Here is a 21,614-nt window from a genome sequence, read left to right as displayed (position 1 = left end):
ATTCCTTCCCTCTTGCTTGTTCTTTATGCTGTGGTTGACACATACACGTTTTTCTGATCGCTTGTAGAGTGACACAAGTAAGAACCCTGCCTCACTAACCATAAAGAACGTTTCATCTATGGACAGCGGAATGTGGATTTCTTGTGTAGCAGAGAACATTGTGGGAGAGGACCAAGCCTCTGCTGAGCTCACAGTATTCTGTACGTATGCAGGCCTTCATACAGCTCCTGAGGCCAAACTGCGTTGGCAGCAATTGTTTTGTGCATAAATATTTTTTGGGCATGCAGGCTGTTGAAAAAAAACCCTTAAGGCACGTAGACGTGTGAACTATCTACTGCAGTTAATGCTGGGCTTAGCTTAACCAGTAGTTATTGTATTTATCTTTCCCAGTCCCACACTGTGCCAAAAATGTATTTCTAAGTGCTTTGTTTTCCAATTAGGATGATCTGTAAATAAGGGTCTGAAACCCAGAAGACTCAGTGGCACTGTTTGCCTCTGAAAGGCAAACCACTGGAAAGCTTATAATGGTGTACATGTGTGTTCACACTGTTTTAGGAACTGAGAAGTGTGAACACGTCAAAAGGCTCATAGAATTAATTGCAAGAGACTACAAATGTTTAAATTCTTAATATCAGAAGCAGCAACTGCTTTGGTCAAAAAATAACACAGTTGCAACATTCTTACTGCCAGATACAAGTCTATTTGTCATAACTTTGGATAACATAGATATTTGTCCAGGCCCAGGAAGAGGGAAGGGAAATATAGTATAGAGATGCTGGCTTGTTATATCTAAGCTCCAGTCTGAATTAATTTGATGCAAAGTAGGCAGCATGTTTTCACAAGCTGCAATGCTCTGTTTCATTTAAGGTGGGAATGGAATGCACTGTAGATGGTAAATTTTACTCAGTGTTCTCATGATGGTAAACCTAGATGTAGGTTCATTGGTTGATATTGTATGTATAATAGTTATGGGAAGGGACATAAACTAGAAATACTTGCACAGCGTAAATGAGATTCTGAGGTTGGCACTATTATGAGTGATAAGAGGGAGCATAACTACATGAAATTGGATGCAGTGAAGAATAAATACCATGGAAAATGTCCCAATAGTGAAATAATATGCAAGGTGTTGGAATAATCTCCCGAGGGAAACAGAACAAGTCTGTAAACTGGAGGCATTTAGCAGGTTTGAACAAAGAATGAGAAACTGTACAGTAGAAAATAGTCTTTCTCTGATGTAAGAATCCAGGGCATTCTGGTGCTCTGAAGAAAATGATCTGAAAGTTTAGATTCCTATATGTGTATGTTTCCAGTACTACTTGCTTTTTGGCTAACTTTTAAATATTTTCAGTACTGTTGTGTTCCTTCAGCATTCCTCTGCACCATTTTTTCAGCAGAGTAAAGCTACAATGTCTCTTCCCCTTCTCAGTGATCCAGTAGCTGAAATTCCTATACCTTCCAGAGTTAAAGTGGTTTATCAGGAATTCAGTCTTTGCCTGAAACTAGTTTATTTCTTTCTGAAGGATGGCTTCATTTAAATTGTGAGCATAGTACCCTAGGCAAAGCAGGTGGGTTCCTGTGTGAGTATCCTCCAAGTAGGTATCATTTGTATACTAATAACATACTTTTATACTGATGAATGAGAAATACTTCCCTGATGACATTGTGGAGGGGGGAGGAAGGGAGGAAATGCATGTTCAGAATATTCTGATGTTTTTCACTCTTTTTTCCAATATAGTCGCACCAAATATCACATTTATTGAATCTCCAACCCCGGACCACCACTGGTGTATTCCATTCACTGTGAAAGGGAACCCTAAGCCCACATTACAGTGGTTCTATGAAGGGGCTGTACTGAATGAGTCTGAATACATCTGTACTAAGATACATGTTATCAATCAAAGTGAATACCACGGCTGCCTTCAGCTGGACAATCCTACCCACCTGAATAATGGTGCTTATACCTTACTGGCAAAGAATGAGTATGGAGAGGATGAGAGACGGGTTGATGCTCATTTCATGTCAGTGCCTGGAGATGGTGAGTATAATTACTTTTCTTTTTTTTTTAATGTTAGCAATTGAAAACTGAGTAAGTTGTGGAGACAGTACTCCTGGCCAGTCTAACTCTTTTGAAGAAGCTTTTTATAGGCTTTTTTTTGTTTGTTTTCTTTCTTCTCTGAATGAACGTAAGATTAGTTGTGAAGTAATGTTTCCCTTGAGCATTGTCTTCTTGTTTATTGCTTTTCAAGGAAGGATACTCTAATACTTTGTGTATTTTCCTTTTGAGTAACCATCCTCAGTGCCAGTTAAGGCTAGTAAAAGGTTTCTGTTTGTATTTTCCCAAACCTGTGTTCTGATCCTGGTAAGCTCTAGATGCCAGCTTAGACACTCACTTTATACTAATGGAACTGAGCAGAGTATCCAATGGTACGGGGGATTCCTATGTATCACCAAGTGCCTTGTTGAAAAAGCGTAGTGCAGTCCAGTGAGTTGATAGTATGTTGTTTAAGACACCAGAGGGAGCTGGAGAGAAAACAAGTAACACAGAGGCAGGATGGGCAAAGTTTCAGGTCCTCACAGTCATTTGCATGTCCAGTTCTCTTTCATTTCAATCTGGGCACCTATATGCCTAGAAGTATACATTTTCAACATCCTTGTCGTTAAATATATACATCTTCAGTTGCTCTGAAGGCTCCACCTCAACCCTCCCAAACGTTGAGATAGCAGGCTCAAGGTGGACTAAGTCATTGAACTACAGGGACTGCTGTTAAGTGATTGATGTTTACTGTGGTTTGAGCTTTTCCCATGTCTTCAAAACCATATGTGAAGTAAGAAGGCATACATGTAAGAATATTGATGTATGTGGAAAAAACTCTTGAGTGGACCTTGCAGAGCTGGAATGGAAATAAAGACATGGTTTTGTGCACAGTCATATCTGAAAATATGAGCACATGTGTACCTTTGGCTTTTAGCCATAGGATATAAATAGCCACCTTCTTTTTTGAAGTAGCAATGTTCAGTGCTAATGTTATTTGGCAGAAAAAAATGAATAATTAAATTTGCTCTCTCTTGCATTGCAGGCTACAGACAGTAAAGATATGGTGTGTATTTAGCATTTTTCCCGGTTAGCTCAGACTGATACAGGGAGCGAGATTGCAGGTCTGTTGTGTTCCCACCCTTAGAAGGAAAAAGTGAAGAGCTGATACAACCAAGTTTTATTTACTCCTGCTGTCCTTAGCGCTCCTCTTTTCTCTGGATTCTTTCCTTAAACTCATTACAGAAACATGCCATGGTTTTGGCTACTGTCATCCTGTAATAATGCATTATAGTGGTTTAGTTAAACAGTTCACCTCATAGATGTTCTGCGTAAAGTGGACATTCTCTTACATTCTGATTATTTAGTATGAACCTTTATTCATTTTCTTAACAGAATAACAGTTCCTTTAATACAGTTAGGTGAATGTATAATTTTTTGCTTTGATACAAGTCCCTTTTACTATTCCTTTTTCCTTTATGCTTCTCACTGTACAATGAAAGTTTTCCATTTGTGGCATGTAAAAGCAGTAAATAGAATTGTAGATGTCCCGCAAATTAGAAAGATAGCATTATTTATTTGTTCCATGATTTTGATACTCACAGAGAATATGCATTTCCCAATACTATCTGTGGTGTGTGCTGTAAGTTTCCCAAGCTCTGTGGTGGATTAAGCTTCACAGAAGGAGTATAGAGGTAACTGAACTATGTATAAAAAGGTTGCAACTGCTTTAGAAATCATTTCATGCATGGTGGATGGCACCAAAAATTAACAGCTGGGGAAATTGCTTATTTACCTAGCCTTCCCAATACTGTTTTTTTTTTAGTGGGGCTTTTTCCTATCTGAGCTTTTAGCTTTAGAAAATTTCACAGCATTGTTGTCTTCTCCACTGAAGATGGCAAGAAAGCAAGCATTAAGAAACTGGAATCCTCTGTGGATTGTATTACATTTTTTGTTTTAAACTATTTAAAGCACTATCAGGCTTTTTCAACTCTTAAAAGGCTTTTTCAGTGCTGTCGTTACTGTGTAGTTTCTTCTTTTGGCCCACATATTGTACAATGAAGCATAAAGATTAAGGCCCACGCCCTGGTATTATGTTCATTACCATGCCTTCATGACTGAATTAAATAACAGCTCTGATGTTTCATGGGGTGGGGTATATTCACTGAGCTTTAAACTGATTCTTTGGTTATTGCATCACTTATGGGCAAATGCTCTGAAGGTAAAAACAAAAGAAGATTTAAAAAAATCTCTTCACTTATAATCCACATGTCTATCTAAATTAATTACAAGTAAGTCAGAAGCACGTTCTATCATCAACAGTGTAATGCTTCACTTTCAGAGCTGCATCAAACATGATGAAGGCATGATTTATCTTAAGATGCTTTCAACTTCTAGCATGCTACTGGCAGAATGCTTTCATCGTCTGAGGACTGGGGCATGAAGGAGAGGAAAGTGTGTTCCACAGTGGGATTTGTACTGAGTTAAAGATATTACACAATGAAAGTTGTAAATTAAAACTTTGTTTTAAATACAAAGGCCTGGAAAAATGATTTTCATATTAGCTAGATTTTTAACAAGCTTTAATCTGCTGAAGTTCATGGATTCATGTGAAGCTATTCTCACTGAGGATGATTTGATTGTTTGTGACTATACTGCAGCAAACAGTAAGCAAGAAATGTTTGTGTTTTATTCTAGATGCTGTTCTCATAGTTGATCCAAAACAAATAATGAATTCAGGAGAGATTTTTACCAGTAATAAAAATTTTTAGTTAAGATTATTCATCTCTTCTCTGAAATACAGCTGGAGGGATCCAGGTCATGTAAAAGTAAAAGAATGTGTTAAATATACCTCAGAAGTACATCTGACTTGTGCAACATGGGAATGTTTTGCAGAACTGTTTTTGGATTGAGTCTTTTGCTGCCGCTTTATTTTGAAAATGTCAACTTTACAAAGAAAGAAGCAAACAAACCAAGTGTAGCTGATGCAGTTTATAAAGATGAGTTGCTAACATGTCTTAATAGTTTATTTACACAACAACATGTTCTAAAAGGGACCAAAACAACAATGCTCTTCTGTCTTTACCTTAAACGTTATTATATGTAAATGTACAAAATTACTTTGGTGAAGTATGATGTTAAAATAGCTTTAATAGATGTTCTTAGGATTGAGGAGTGGATATGTTTTAATGTAGGGAATACTAAATAGAAGTCTGGGGTTTGCCCACGGTCTTGATTTTTGCAGCTTTATTTGAAGTGAAGTATTTAGTCATATGAGAGGTATTTAAATAGAGTTGATGGCTTCCTAGCTTATATTCCTGGCAAGAGGTAGTTGTTAAAGTAATCTAATTTCTTTATCTCAGCTCTAGTAAAGAGTAAAAAAAAAACGTTGCCATTTAACTCTTTAATAGAGGACTGGGGTTTGGGTTGTTTGTGGTGTTTTGGGTTTTTTGCCTTCCTCATATTATAGAAGAGAAATTAGGAATACTGTCTTTCAGCAAATCAATGTTTTATACTGGAAAAACTGAATCCATGAATTTTACTGAACCAGAAAACCATGGTCAGAAGTTGCTTGAGGGCAGCTTCCTTCACTTGTTATGTATTTCTAGTGTCTATTAAACTATATGTCAGGATACTATAATATCTTCAAATGTATTTAAATATAAACCTAATTATCTGTTGCCTTTATGCAAATAGGTTGCAACTCTGTTTACTATTTTCAGTGGAGATTCTCACACTGTTGACATAGGTGGAAGCAATGATGGCCTTTATGTCAATGCAATGCTGCTGCTATGGCTTTGTTTTCTGCTCTTATAAAGCGAATGATGCTTTTTTAAAGTTTGGTTCAACTTTAGTTATTTTAACTATCTGTTAGTATTATTTCCAGTTCAACAAAGAGTAAAAATGTGGAAGAGATGATGAGGATCTGCCTACATAAACTGTGCTATAAATACACTATAAACCAGAATGAGCCAGTGTGCTGAAATGCAACACAAATATCTTTCCAAGTGTGAATAGTGTAATAGTACACTAATTTCAGAGGGCATTCTCTACAGTATACTCACATATGTACTCAGGCATACATATGTGAAGTAATTAGAAAAAGCTGGTAACTGGAACTGGTAACATTTAGAGAACATTTAGATATCCATTTGCTTGTGTAGAGGCTGGCTTCCAAGACGTCTGACTCTTGGTAATAGTTCTGTCTGGGTATCAGCTGTGCATCTGGCTTCTTGGAAGCAACCTTTTACAGAGCGTGTGAAATGCTACTGCATAAGTCATTGCTACCTCTAGCCCTTAACTTAGCAGCTCACAGCTAAACCGGTTTGCTTTCACAGCAACTTAATAGAAATGTTTTTGTTTGGGTGTAGGTCCGTGACTGTGGATTCTCATGGAAGTCTGCTACAACTTTGTGTAGGGCGAATTTTACCATTTGTTTTTTGACCAGAACAGTTACTGTTGGGCTTATTCCAGATACACATTACACCAGAAAACAGAATTTTTGAGTTGGGAAATGTGCCTTCCTTGTCAGAGATAGGGATTGCCATGTGCATTAGCTGTTTCACATGAAGCGAAATAGGAACCTTTGAGATAGCTCAAAATTAGTTGCAAAAGTATCCATCCTGCAATACACTGATGCTGCTCTGAATTTGTGTAGGTACTGATCATTGCTATAAAAATTAACGTGCCAAGTCTAAAAACGTTTCCTAAGGTCTTATTCTTTATTCTTCCAGCAACTGCAATATATTTACAAAGGCTTTTTTTTTTTCTCTTCTCTTTTCTCTTCTCCATGTACAGGAAGTGGCCCAATTGTGGATCCAGACGTTTACGGTATATATTACATTTCCTCTTTCTTTTCTTTAACTGATAAAAAGGAAGGAACTGAAACCATCAAAAGATTTAATGTTGGGCTCAGTTAAACTGAAATGGCAGGTATTATACACACAGTTCTTGAACGTACTTTTGGTTCTTCTCCTGCCTTATGTTATTTAAGACAAAAAAGGACAATATGATGTTGTGCTTGCTATGCTGCTTTTAATTCACATTAGCAAAGGCAAAAATCCACTGCTATGAATGGTTGCAGTTGATTCTGTAGGATGACCACTGGTGTAGCGCACAGATGTGAGATTCTATGAACCTTTTCGGGGCATTTTTTGGGGGGAAGAGAATGATTTTTTTCTTTACGTAACTTCATTTATTATTTCAGGAATTATTCCATACCTGTTTTGTCTCCAAAATTGTACCCCTAAGTCTCACCTAAAAATGAGGTTAGTACTAGTTAGTTGACACAGTATTCACATTAGGTTTTTAGTTAGCTGAAATGGTCTGAACCAAGTGAAAGTCGGTGTACGCTAGAATAAAAGCTGAAGATTGAAAAGCAACAGTCTAATTTTATGTGCCACTTTTGGTATACTTCTGGTAAGTAGGAAAGTCCATCCCAACCAAATAAAGATCCTTTAGCAGAAGCTGGATTGTGTTTGGAGCACTTTTTATTTAAATGAAATGGTCCATGACTCAAGTTTCTTTAAACTGATTTAAGTGTTATTGCTTTGATTCCATTCCATGTCATTAAGTAACTGAGTGAGTAACTGAGAGGAATTGAAGCATCAGTCTGGATTCAAGTGGTTAGGTATACTAAAGGATAACTTATCCTCTCTTTCCAAATGATTTTTGGGGAGGGGCTTTGGGAGTGGGAAGGTGTGTTGCACAATTTCTTACATGTGTTGTATTATATAAGCTGTATGCATGAAGATTTTGATTCAGCTGTTTATCAAGGTCTTGATGCCTACTCACACTTTAACCATGTGAGTGCAGTGCTTCGGTAGACCTGATCACGTTTGTGCTAACATGGCCTAGTGGCCATGGATCACAGCCTGCAAAATCTCATCCTGATGAAAACAGACTTCCTTTTTATTCCTGGCTTTTCTTTCTGTTGTTTGAAACTGCTTTCTTAGATCTTCATTTCAGTGACACAGTGCTTTCTTTGGCAAGCACTATGTAGTCCAGAGTGTTTCCCTAATTAGTTCAAATTCACAAGTCTAGTTAGTGAGATGAATTACTAAGTCTGGCTGGAAAATCCAGGATCTAATACACTTTTTTAGAGAAGCACTGCCTGCACGGCTAATGGTGGGAACCCACTACTGTCTTTGGGATTAGTACCCCCCAGAGAATGAGCAATTTAATGACTTTTTTTCAGACTGCTCTTAGGTCTGCAGTAACCTGCTTGCCCAAAACTTAGATTATTTTGAAGAGAAGTTTTAAAGCACACCCCATCCTCTTGCTCTTCCCTTTAAAATGTATTTTATAATGTGCCCAGTGTAACAGGTGGAGACAGCAGCTGAGGATTTCATCCTGCTGGGTGCTGGGACTTGCTGTGTGTCTGTCAGTCTGTTGGCTAAAGGTGAAGTTAACGGGAGCCTCCAGATATTTCTCTTGGGGCCATGCAGGGCTGGGCCTCCCCATGGGGGCCCATCAGGGCTGGGTCTGGCAGCCAGACCCATCCCACTGTCTCAGCCAGGGCAAGGGCTCAGGGACAGCCACAGCCCCAAGCATCAGGCACTGCCTTGGGGCCACGGCTGAGCCACAGCCCCTCAGGTGGGCCTGGTTCTGCAGTACTGATGGCAAGGTCAGTGACAGGCTGTGAGGACATGGGAACAGAGATGACAAGAGCATGAGACCCTGACCTTGAGTACTCCTGTGTGCAGAGATAAGCTGTCTGTAGCTGGGGTTTGGTCTGTCCCTCGGGAACTGACCTTCTCAGTCCTATGCTTCATGAGGTGATGTCCAAACATTTTCCCTTATATATATACACACATATATATATATATGTATGTGTATATATATATATGCATACAACAGGAAACAAAAAAAAAAAAAAAGATGAGAAAAAAGATGAGGTCTCAGCAGGCTGCATAACACTGTTTGTCGGGGGAGCCGACTCTGCTGCCAAGAATGGAGCAGTTGCTAGTGCCTCTGGCTTGCCCCATGGGAAAGGCAGAGAAGAGGGTCTGTACTGGCCCTGTGAGTAACTGAGAGGAATAAAGCCACTCATCAAGGGCTAAGCAGGAAATCCAATGCAAAGCCAGCTTCTTTGTCTCCAAGTTCATGTCTTTGTGCCTTGCTGCCTCTTCTAATGTGGTTGTGAACATGAGAGAAACAACAGTCTCACCCGGCTCTCCAGGGAACTGTGCGGAATAACACCCTGGTGCTGGAGTGACTGTGCTCTTGCCTGTATTCCCGCTGCCATGCACCTTGTTTGTAAAAGGGCTGTAAAACACTGCCCAGCCTCACTTGAGATTCACTGCTGCTGGGGTGGTCACAGGTGGCTGCATGAGGAATGTGGCGCTGAAGAACCTGGCCCTCGAGCAATACGAGTCCCTTGTGGCATGAGTCAAGAGGTGTGACCCTGTACCAGAGTGCTTGATGTCTGTGTCCAGATTTCATAGTGAAATGAACAGGAATTTGTTTAACTCGGAATCACCTGGTTTTGGCTGGATAGCTGTTGAGTTTACTTTCCTTGCCTGGCTCACCCATTTCAAGAGGCTTTGAAGATGTGGCATTAGTTCAGACATGAGTGCCCACTTCACAGTTATACAGCAGGGAATGGCAATGCAAAACCAACATACTGATGTGGCCTATGTTAGCTCTTGCCCATTTTAATATGAAAATGTATATACAGACACTCTGCATCATTCTCATTAGTCCTTCAGGGTGTGATTTCCAGTAGCTTAGTAAAGATGGAAACATAAGCAGAGCTGCAGATACTATCAGGCTTTGCCCACCACTATTTACAGCCAAGTATTTTCCTCTTGAAAGTTTGTATTACAGACACAGAGCAGCAGCCTCGTCTTAAAAAGCTACCATAAATACAGGACTGGGAAAAACTATCTGTGAAGATTTTCCCAGCTAATTGTAAAGGAAACCCAATCTTGTAGGCTGAGATACTTGTTCCAAAGCAGGCTCTGCCTGCCAGTGAAGGAAGCAGAGGTCGCCTTCTTTGCTGTGACAAAGCATGATCACATGCTGTGGCGGATGGTCTTCATGACACCTTATCCAGCTCTGCCCAAGCTGCCTGCTCAGCTCAGCACTTGAGGCAGGGTTTGTGCTGCCTGGAGTGCTGTTCCTTTGCCTGTTCTGACCTTTGTGCATAAGGAAGCTATAGGCATAGAGATGCAGTGCTAAGCTAGAGAATTTAAACACTAAAAGACCAGAAAAATAGATTTTATTTGTCATGAAAGTTCTGTATATTTAACACATATTTTGGCTTGATAGAGTCCTGTACTTCACATGCATGGTGTAGAACCAAAATAGACTACATGAGCTGTTAAGACAACCTGACTGGAATCACTGTAGTATTGATGCCAGAGGTAGCTGGGTAGCTTCATCTAGCAAGAAATCTGCAGCCTGACGAATGCTTTGCAGGAAGCACCTGTATTCATCCATGCATGAAGATCAAAAGCAGCTTGTTCCGAGCATTGACAGCTGAGGTCTCCAAAATGAGACGACAAAGCCAACGAAGATAAACTCTACTGAGGCACAGGCCGTCCCTGCCCTTGCACAGCAGCAGCTCTGCAGTTCCTGCTCTGTAGTTAGTGAAAGCTATGCCTCTACTCTCTGCTTTTTCAGATTCACAGTTAAAATTTCGTCTGTAGACTTATGCCAGTCATTTTAATTAAAATATGTAACGAAATACACAGTTAATCGCACATTGAAATTGCAGTGCTGGAGCTGCATTTAGTAATAGATGCAATTATTGCCCCTGTTTGTTTCTTTCCTCTGCAGACATTACAGTAATAAAATGAAATATTATATGTAATTTCAGATGTAATCATACAATATATGCAAATTTTATTCTGTTATAATGCACAATATCTTTGTTCACATGTGTATTATTTAAACCTTTTTATCTCATTTGAATAGTTTTGACAGGAAATCATGGGCAGTGAATACCTCTATTTCATTTTTTAAATAATTTTAAATAAATTATACCAGGTTTATGCCTTTTGATGTGCCTGGGTTCACCCCTGCAGACCTGTCAGTGGAATTACTTTGATGAGTCAAATTGCTTCTTACCAGCTCCAGCACTCAATTTTTTAAAGGTTTACCTGTATGACACTTTATGATGCTAGACTGTAACCTCTGTGCACAAAACAATATTTTAGTTATTTTTAAAATGAAGAAAACATTCTATTTCACATTAGATAGCAATGAACGAGATAAAAACCTGTCTGCCAAGTCTCTAAGCTAGTGTCTAAGAGTGTCCTATATTTTGCTGAATACAAGGCTGAAGAAGTTCAGTGTAGAGGACAATCTTTAATCTTTAATGGGAAATCAGAAGCACATAAAAATAGCTTTGTGGAGGGAGTTCTTATTGAGCTAGTTTTTCTAGTAGAGCATTATGGGGTTGGTCACTTCTCTTTTCCAATTTATCAGTCACAATGCATTTATCTGATTATCTGTGATAGGGAGAAGAAGTAATAAAGACAACCCTTTCCCTTCTAAGATTATGATATTACAAAAGTCACTTTTTTTTTCCTTCTAAGAGTATGAAACCACACCTAATGATCTTGGGGACACCACCAATAACAGTAATCAAATAACTTCTACAGATGTTTCCAACAAAGAGAATGAAGATAGCATCACTGTAAGTATATACATTGTTTCCCAATCTGTAAATTTAGGGGACTGTCTGGCTATACAACTCACAAAACTGCAGAGATTGTAATAGGACCCCCAGTTGCCAGAACACCAGACATATAAGTGTGTTGTGATTAAAACTCAGGAAACAAACAAAAAAACCCAACAAATCAAACAAAAAAACCCCCAAAACAACAGAAAACAAACAAACAAACCCAACAAAAAAACCTCAAAAAAACCCCAAAAAACCAAAACCAAACCCAGAAAACTAAATGTCCATGCTCCCTGCTCTTGTCCTCCCCTAATTTTTTGAGATAATCAGGTTTTATTCTAAATAAAATTTCTAGTTATTTTGTGTCATGCTTTCTGAATGACTCATTTTTTTTAGCTTTAGCTAGACTTCAGTTTAGAGGAGCAATTCTTTATTCACAAAACAAAGTAATCCAAAGTGACTTGAAGAATGTTTGGATTCCAGTCCTGGAATCAACTCCTTACAGAGAAGATGTGCTGCACTGTGAACTTTGAAATTCTAATTGTATGTTCTTAAATCATTACTTCATATTGTTTTTTATTTTTTTTTAATCTAATAATTTGCAGTAGATTTTAGAATAAATGACTGAATTGGTGGACCCCCTCATTTGCTTCCTTTCCTGTCCTGCTCTCCTGAATTGAATTGTTGGAAACAGGTAGTGAGTTGCCAGCGTCTCTGCAGCCTGTCTGCCTCAGTGACTCCATAAAGCAGCAGGCAGTATAGAGCATGTGTGTTTGTGAAACAGAGAGCAGACTCTGAGCTGGGATGCTGTGCTAAGTTTTGAAAGGATCAGACAGTTTTATCTCATCTGGTTAACAGAATGTTTGAACAACTGAGGTTAGAAGGGACCTCTGGTCCAACCCTCATCGCCTAAACTGGGGCCAGAGTGGTTGCTTGGTATTGTGTCCACTCTGGTCTTGATACCTCCCAGGGATGGATACCCCACTGCCACTCTGGGTAATCTGTACCAGTGTACATCCACCCACACAGTGAACATTTTTTGCCTATGTGCCTTATTTCTTTATTTTCATATGACATGCTGGAAGGGAAAGGGGTGATGTGCACTCACTTCCACCAGCCTTGGATGTGTAGGATGTTGAAAAACATGTTCTCAGAGGTGTCTGAATCTCTCTTCTATGCAGGACAGAGGAAACCTCAACAAGTGGTGGTTTTCTTTACTCTCTCATTAGGGTGCCGATGTTCCCCAGTTGAAGCGAATCAGTTTAACTAATTGGGTTAATCACAATGTATGCTGAATGTCTTTGGAAGGAGTTTATGAGAACAAAACAAGCAGATATTTTTTTGTCCTCTTTTTTTTAGGTGTATGTTGTGGTGGGAATTGCAGCACTGGTGTGCACTGGCTTAGTAATAATGCTCGTTATTCTGAAGTTTGGAAGACACTCTAAGTTTGGGATGAAAGGTAAGTGGGGTAGTTATTTATACTTCCCATAATTCGTGTGGATTGTATGAACTGATACTATCGGCTTCTGCACTGAGAGCAGTCAAAATAACTAATGCCATCACCTTTAGTGTTTCATTTATTCATCAGGTAAGTAAGGGCAGAGGCAGGTATTGACAGAGTGTAGAATTTTGGATCAAACTCTTTTTTTTTCTTACAAGTCATATTTCTCTCCCTTGTGCTGTGAAGCCTCCTGGGACATTTCCTGGAGTAAAGTATTAATTGAGTCAGTATTGGCAGGAGGAAGTTAAGAAGTGAAATTTATTCTGATATGAATTTAATTACAACAACTTGATGAGAATCTATGTTGTATGTAAGAGGTACTTCAGACTGTACTACAAATGTCACATTAAGGTGATAGATTCAAGGAGCAACAAGGGCAAGAGCAGAAGGTGCATTTGCAGCAGATTCCGTCATATTGGTGCTTTCAGACAGAAGCATTTTCTTGAGCTCTGTTTGTATCTTGGGAAGTAGCATCTGGAGAGAGAGGCAAGTGCTCATTTCCCTGTGGAAGGAGGCCATCTCAGGCCCTCCATTTATTAATTTATTTATTTTATAGCCAAATGGAGGTATGTGTAATATGGAAGTACCTACAGTACTTCCATTACTGTGTTATTTTACTGATACCACCAGTCTCTGTCTGCTGGCATGGGTTAAATTTTATAAAAAAAAAAAAAAAAAAAAAGGAAAGCAAAAAACATCTTGTTGGGAGGACTAGAAGGTGCTTTGCTCTGTGCTAAAGGAGATATACTTTTGTTCTTAAGAGATGTAGTTGAGAGTCTATGCAGAAAGTGGTAAGTAATCTTTTGGTAGGCTCCCATTACCTGCATATCCTCCCTCTCATCTGTTCTTACACTGCATGGATATGTATTTTGGTAACTCTTACTTGCTTTTCTTTCAGAAGTATCTACTGTCTATTTTGTGTTTCTGTATTTTGTTTACATAATAGAGAGTTACTGGAACAAATTAAATTTGAGCAGAGCAGAAGTGTAGTCACTGCAGATTATCTTGCTGGGGTGCTAACCTCCTTCTGCTATGACATAGTCTCTGTTCTTTGAGGTAGCATTAGAAAAGGCAGTCATCATGAAATATCTTGAATAGCAACATGGGGGCAGCAGGAAAGAGCTGCAGGCTTTTGGGAAAGACTACAAAAAACCTTTCTGCAGCTAAACTATAGGTCAGTGCAAAATTTATTTATGCCTGAAGCTTTCTGTATTGCATTTAGAGACCTGAAGCAGGTGGAAGCTAAATGGAAGCAACAATGAGGAATATCTGACCTTAGCTCTTTAAAGCTGAATTCTTGCTAGTTGTTTCATAATTTGCATTGAGTATTTCAACATGACATTGTTGGAGGAACAGGAAGTAAACTCTACACTGTAGGAGACTACACAGGGTTGTATTTTGTGTGACAAAATGTTACATGACCTTCTAGGAAGCTCCTTACATTGTGATTGGTTTTTAGTATCTCCAGATACATCTTTTCTCATGAAAATAATGCTCTTGCATAGTCTGTAAGTTTTACCTCAGTAATTTTTTGTTGCAGGATTGTCCATGTCCATTGATCTCATTTTAGTAAAAATGCACTTTGGGGGAAATTACTGTATAAAATTATGAAAAGGCAGCAACCCCATATATGGTGTTTATTTTATTCTTTAAATTTGACCAGTGATGGCTAGGAAGACTGATAAAATGAGTTCATAGTTTAGATACACACCTTCAAAAACTAATCACAGGTATGGTGTATGAGGTAATGGCAAAACATCCCTGTGAGCTACAAAAAACTCTTGAATTTTGCATTAGAAAGGAGCTACCTTCAGTTGTCCATGAAGTGAAACTCAAACTCTCTGAAGTTTACACTCATACTTGAATTATACAGTCTGGTCCAAAGTCCCAGAAACACTATATCCATTTATCATAATCAGTATTATTGAATTTATATTAAAGCAATATTTAAAGAACTGAGATTAGAACATGGTATCAATAAGTAATACATCAATAGTAAAATATTACCTACTCTAGAAAAGCTTGGAGAATTACTCTATACTGAGAATTCATAAATCATGATAAAATGGAGTGTTTGAGCATGAGAAAAATAAGGTAAAGGTTAAGAGAAGTTTCTTGCAGTCAGTATTGATCAGTAAAATACATTTAAAATGTGTACTGTGGAAATTCTGAATTAAGGATAAAGCCGTCTGCCTGTGAGCTCTTTGAGTCATTTGCCATTGAATTTAGTGGCAACAAACCTAATCTCATATGAATATTGTGTTAAAATTTCTGGTTTAATGAACAGTCCAAGTAGGGAAGTGGGAAGGAGTAAACACCATTGAAAATATTTATAAAAGATAACCCAATCTTATTTTCTAGTCTTCCACAAAATACTAATGAACATCATTCATAAGAAGGATCTTCTTAAATTAATGTATCAGGCAGAAATGCACAATAGATTGTGCTTGATTGTACTTGATGCCTTGTGAGAGAACAACACTGTCACCTCAGACACCCTGTCACTAAACATCTCTCCACTTTTCTTCCACAAGCAGTTTGGAAAAAAACAAAACAGTCTCTCAGTAAATGGAGTGGTCAGACTGGCCCTCAGAGGTATTTTTCATGTAACCATGTACTAAGAGAAAAAAACTTTTCCAGTGAAAATCAGGAGAAGTCATGTAAATAGGCAAAAAGCACTGTGTGCCCTGTAGGAAAGGTCTTTATGTAAAGTATGTTTTTTTAACCCCATTTGGGTTCACAGCAAGCATCTGCAGTTTCCTGAAGACATTATTTTATGCCTTATATTTTTAAATGCCATTTTATCCCATCTTTTGCACAAGCATCATCTTCCCACTTTTTATACTGTGTCCTTGCCAAGTCATTCTGTGCTTCAAGTGCTTAAAAATGGTTGTAGTGTGGGATGGACAGTGATGGCATCCCCAGGAAGAAATGTGCAGTGGGTGGTTCTGCCTGAACTTTGCTGCATCAGTGCTGCCCTGCCTGGAAGCACTGCACATGCTGAAGGGCCTCAGAGACTGCCACAGAACTCACAAGGCCCCGTTGTCTTCTTACCATTACTATACTGAGCAAAAATGAGTCCATTTGATGTGACAGGGAGCACCAGGTCCTCTGGAAGCTTTCAGTACTTCAGTAGTACTGATCAGTCTCTTAATAAGATGTGTTGAGGATCTGTATAAAAGCAACTAACCTTATCTTTTGGCTTTTGTCTTCCTTTTTTATATCTAAGGTGAGAGGACAAATTGGGATATATTTGTTTCACTCAGTTATATTTTCAGATTGTTCTGATAGGGTGTTTTGGCAGGTAAGGAGAATGAGCAAAGCACTCCTTCACCACCAGTAACACTTTATTTGTTACATTCTAGATTCTGGTTGAAGTTAGGTTCCACATAGAAGGCAAATGTTGTAATTCTTGCTTTGCTTCCTTTCATTCTGTCATTTCGAGCTAGGGAAAACAGCAGGTTCTAATGATTAACTTTAGGAACAGTGTTAATACAGTGATCTGTTCCAGAAATAGCCTTAGTATAAAAAAAATTGCTGTTCTTTCTGCTCTCTGGATAAACTCTAATGTTGTGCTAGTCTTCCAGACTTCCATAGCAAGATTCATTAGAGTAACTGGAGAATTATAATTCCATCTGTTTCTCTGTGTGTGTACATGTTAAACACCTTCTTATACAGGGTCTGTTGGTAACAGCTTTGTGTGAAAAGCTGCTTCTGGTGGCTTGAATCTGTAGGGGAGATTTTTACACCCTTGCAAGATGCTGCAGGATAAATGATGAAAGCTTCAGTTAATTTTTTTAATGTATTCATTAAAATTTGTGGGTTGCCTGCACAAAACACCTTGGCTTGCTTGCTTGTTTGCTGGAGGATGTGAAAGTGCTTATGGGAATTCACTGAAGGCTGCCAAGACAGCTTTTAAAATTTTGTGTGTATTCCTGACTCTGTCTAACCAGTTTATGAAACTGAAAAATCAGTTCTCTACTGTTCTGTCTGATCATGACCCTTTAATGAGGCTTTTGTATATTCTCTTGAATGCAAGCTTAGTGCCATCAGGAAAAATCTTTTGTCTAAGTGTCTGAGAAAATGGTCATTGTATTTTTAATACATGTTATTTGACTCCACATTGTTGTGGGAGGAGGTGAGATAGCAAAAAACTTCAAAACAAATCCTGCCTTATTCACATTGGTTGTTGAAAAGTTTAGATTTTGGAGAGCTTAAATAATTGTAAGAGAGTGGTTTGGACTATTATCCTATTATCCTATTATCCTGTTATCACATATTGTGCTTAAGCAAATGTGTTCTTTATAGGCTAGAAAAAGTATGAAATGCAGTTAGAATACAAGAGCTTTTACTCCTAATTCTAAATCAAGAGCAAAATATAAGCTTTCCATCACCAGCAAAGACCTGCAGTTTGACAGAGATGATTTAATGTTCAAATTGGCCTACAATAAAATTTGTAGTGAGGGCTTCCTGGACAATTTTACTACCTTTACCAGATAATTAAGATCAGTTTGTATGTAGGAACATGCTTACTGCTTGACCTTCATTAAGTAAGTGAAATCCTGAATTTTTTTAGTTTCCATTTGTGCCTATGGAATTGATTTTGTGCTGTGCTGTACCCCCTCAAATGCTCATTCTGTGGGTGTTGATCCCTTAGTGTCTTTAGACCATTTCATTATTTAGTCAATTAGTAGAATATGGGAGAGGAATTAATTCATGTAAGTCAGTGTCATAAGAAGTAGGAAAAAAATGCAGTATTTTTAGTAGGCAGACATGTAACGACAATTATAATTTTGCTCATCTGAACCATATGCAATAAACTATTTTTATTGTTTAACATTGAGATTCCAATCCCTGCAGTCATGGGCAGATCATACGAATTGTCTGTCTCAGGTGCATTACTGGTATAATGAGGGCAGTAATGTTTACTCACCACATGAACATTTGGAAGATAGAGTTCTTAATGCTTCTAAGAACCTTAATCTGAAAAATCAAATTGCTGTAACTACTTCAAAGAATGAAAGTTCTTATGATCTGTAAAAGTATTTTTGTGAAAAGGATTTTACAAAAATATTAAAATATTTAAGCCACCTTTCTCTTGACTTCCAATAAAGAAAAGAAATGTCTCTTAAAGCATTCTTCTGGGGCCATGCTACCCTATCAAAACATACTGTTAAGTATTTCTATCTTTCCATTATCATTATTTATACAAAATTTGGTCTCTAGGTCTCAGCTTTCTATTTCTGTCTGCTACTAGTTTTCCTGAGTCTGATCTTAAAGTTCAAGATTAAAGAGAGCAATGTAGCTCTGGTTCTGCAGCAGAACCAAGCTAGCAAATTACATGTCCCATATATAAGAAGTGATAAAAGGAGATACCAAATATGAAGCTGGGGAATTTTAATGATGAGCTGGAGCAGTTTAGTATTCTCTCCATTGGTTGCAAAATTCACACTCAGTTGTAATGATGGATACAGAAGAGGAGTTATTAACTTGGTGAGAGCTTCTCATGATTCAGACCTATTCTAGTGATTTTTAATGCAGAAAAATTATCTGCAACCTTGTGTCCATTACTTGTCAAAATTTATGGAAAATTCATGTAAACAAGTACCTGTTGTATTCCACTCCTCATCAAAAAGGGTCATACAAGCAGGTGGTGGGAGGATGAAGGACCACACATGAATGTCGTGTGCATGACGTGAAATGAATTGGAGAGCTAGGGAGGTGCTCACTAGAGGACATCTTAGAGACAAAATGGAAAGAGAAATGAGACTAGTAATGGATGCAGTGGAAATGAAGAGAGCTGAAGACCATAGTTGCCTGGAGCCTACCTTGATATGGGCTGATGCTCACAGGAATACCACAACTCCTAAATCAAAGTGGTGGCAGAGACAGTCTTAAAGGTGCAAGCTACAGAAATCCAACTCTATGTTCTGTGTACATTCATGTTTGCCTCTCATGTTTCTATTTTAGTTTCTTATGTTCAAAGAGTGAACACTAGCCTGCTTTTATACAAACTTTTGCCCATGCAGGTCATGACAATGTGTCAATCTGGACTTCTTTAATGCCTTCAGCATTCACAATGTCCTACTTGCCAAGTTGGAGAGTTACAGGTTTGATGGGTGGACTGTTCAGTGGATAAGGAATTGCATGGATGATGGTACCCAGAGGGTAGTGGTCAGTGGCTTGAAGTCCTGATGGAAACCAGTGACAAGGGGTGTCCCTCAGGGGTCTGTACTGGCTCCTGTACTCTTTCATATTTTTAGAAATGATATAGACAGCAGGATTGAGTGCACCACCAGCATGTTTGCAGATGACACCAAGCTGAGTAGTGCTGCTAATAATCCCAAGAGACAGGATGTCATCCAGAAGGACTTGAACAAACAGGAGAGGTGGGCCCAGGTGAACCACAGGAGGTTCAACAAGACCACGTGCAGGGTCCTGCACCTGGGTCAGAACAATCTGCACTATCAGGACAGGCTGGGACATGAGGTGTTAGAGAGCAGCCCTGCAGAAAAGGACTTGGGGATGCTGGTGGATGAAAAGCTGGATGGGAGCCAACAGTCTGCTCTTGCAAACCGAAGTCACATCCTGGGCTGCATCAGAAGCAGCGTGGCCAGCAGATTGATAGAGGTGATTCTGTCACTGTGCTCTGGTAAGATCTCACCCAGAGTACTACATCCAGGTCTGGAGTCCCCAGCACAGGAAGAACATGGATCTGATGGAGCGGGTCCTACAGAAAATGATCAGTAGGCTGGAACACCTGTCCTGTGAAGACAGGCTGAGGAAGCTGGGGCTGTTCAACCTGGAGAAGAGAAGGCTCCAGTGAGACCTAATAATAACCTTCCAGTACCTGAAAGAGGCCTACATGAATGCTGGAGATGGACATTTAGCAGGGGCCTGTAGTGGTAGGATAAGGGGCAATTGTTTTAAATTAGAGAAGAGTAGATTTAGGCTGGATGTTAGGAAAAAACTCTTTGCTGTGATGGTAGTGGAAAAATGGAACAGGTTGTTCAGAGAGGTGGTTGAGGCCTCATCCCTGGAGATATTCAAGGTGAGGTTGACAAGGTTCTGAGCAGCCTGATGTAGTTGAGGATGTACTGCAGGGGGATTGGACTAGATGACCTTTAGAGGTCTCTTCAAACACAAATTATTCTATGATACTATTCTGTTTTGTGAATACATTAGTTTGTAACAAGCAATTATGGTTAATCTCATATAGAATTTTAGAGACAAATGAGACCGGATGTAGGAGGAAATACAAGGATGAGAGGAATGGGAGAGAGGTGGGTCATAATAATGAAATGTTTTTCTGTACTTGGGGTTGAGATCAGTCCCAGAGGTTGGAAGAAGTATTCAGATGGGGGGAGTGAATGGGAAGAAAGAGCAAAGTATACCAAAGCCAGCCTATGTTATTGAATTTTTTGTTTATTTAATTGGTTATTCATTGTTGGCTCCAGTGCTCCATTTACTTCCAAATAGATACTTGCTTGGTTTTTCTTATCTTTGAAGAGATGTTGATCCTAGAAAATGATGCTAGATGTCAAAAAGCAAGCAAGTTTTGAACAACAGTAATAGATAAATAGATGGCATAGCTGGTAGGGATAAGGTCCTCTGTATGATCTCCAACTAGGAAAAAGGCTACTATGGAAGGGGCTATCAGCAGAGGTGCTGTTAGAGGTTGCTCCTGGAGGGTGATCCAACTTATATTGACTTGCCACAGAACACTGAGGCACTCTAAGAGTGTCTAGCCCAACCCCCCTTCTCAAACCAGGGTAGGTTGCTGAGGGCTGTGGTCAGATTGGATTGGTATCTCTGAGCAATGTGTGCCAGTGTTCTATCACCCTCACAGTATACTTGTTTTCCCTTATATTTAAATTGAATCAGTTTGTGCCCATTGCTGCTTGTTCTGTCACTAGACATGTTGACTCACTCTGCAGAGCAGCGAAAAGGGGTGCATAAAGGTGTCATATCGACAAAGACACTTTCTGAGCTGTCCTGCCTTGAATAATGGCTTAATTGTGAAGACAGAAATAATGAAAGGTTGCAGCAGACCACATGCTATTTACAGTTCATCAGAATCCTTTTCAGGGAAATTATTTGGCTCAAGCCTGTGAGTCCCAGTTGAATAATACCACTAGGGATTGAAAGTATATGTTGCTTAGGAGTTTGCTCCACTCCTTTTACAATACTTGTACAATTTTATGTGAGTTTCCTTCCATTTGCTTTCCTCAGCTTTCAAAGACTGACGGAGGATTCCTCCACTGATTGAGCTGCATTGATTTCTTTTAATGGCTGTGAAGTTTGACTTTTTCTTTCTTTCTTTCTTTCTTTTTTTTTCTTTCTTTTTTTTTTTTTTTTTTTTTTCTGATCTTGGGACAAACTGTGTGCTTGTCCTGAGTAGTAGATAATAAAATTACTCTGCCTCATAAAGTTGTTTTTAAATGCATGCC

At 38.9% G+C, this 21,614-nt stretch overlaps 1 protein-coding gene across 4 annotated transcripts in view; it reads left to right on the top strand.

Moving 5' to 3' along the window:
- The window catches only part of NTRK2 (neurotrophic receptor tyrosine kinase 2), a 206,746-nt gene that overhangs the window by 46,585 nt on the left and 138,547 nt on the right, over positions 1 to 21,614 (top strand). For 3 of the 4 annotated variants that reach the window (XM_030466982.1, XM_030466981.1, XM_030466985.1), the window contains exons 7-11: positions 68 to 200; positions 1,739 to 2,038; positions 6,833 to 6,865; positions 11,578 to 11,678; positions 13,023 to 13,122. In XM_030466982.1, the coding sequence (XP_030322842.1) occupies positions 68 to 200; positions 1,739 to 2,038; positions 6,833 to 6,865; positions 11,578 to 11,678; positions 13,023 to 13,122 (667 nt within the window). The remainder of the gene's footprint in view (positions 1 to 67; positions 201 to 1,738; positions 2,039 to 6,832; positions 6,866 to 11,577; positions 11,679 to 13,022; positions 13,123 to 21,614) is intronic. The other variant, XM_030466984.1, reaches the window with a different exon arrangement.

The sequence above is a fragment of the Calypte anna genome, chromosome Z, assembly GCF_003957555.1.
Source record: "Calypte anna isolate BGI_N300 chromosome Z, bCalAnn1_v1.p, whole genome shotgun sequence".
NCBI classification, from domain to species: Eukaryota; Metazoa; Chordata; class Aves; order Apodiformes; family Trochilidae; genus Calypte; species Calypte anna.
Note: the sequence above shows the minus strand (reverse complement) of the source record. Positions and strands in the feature narration are given on the sequence as shown.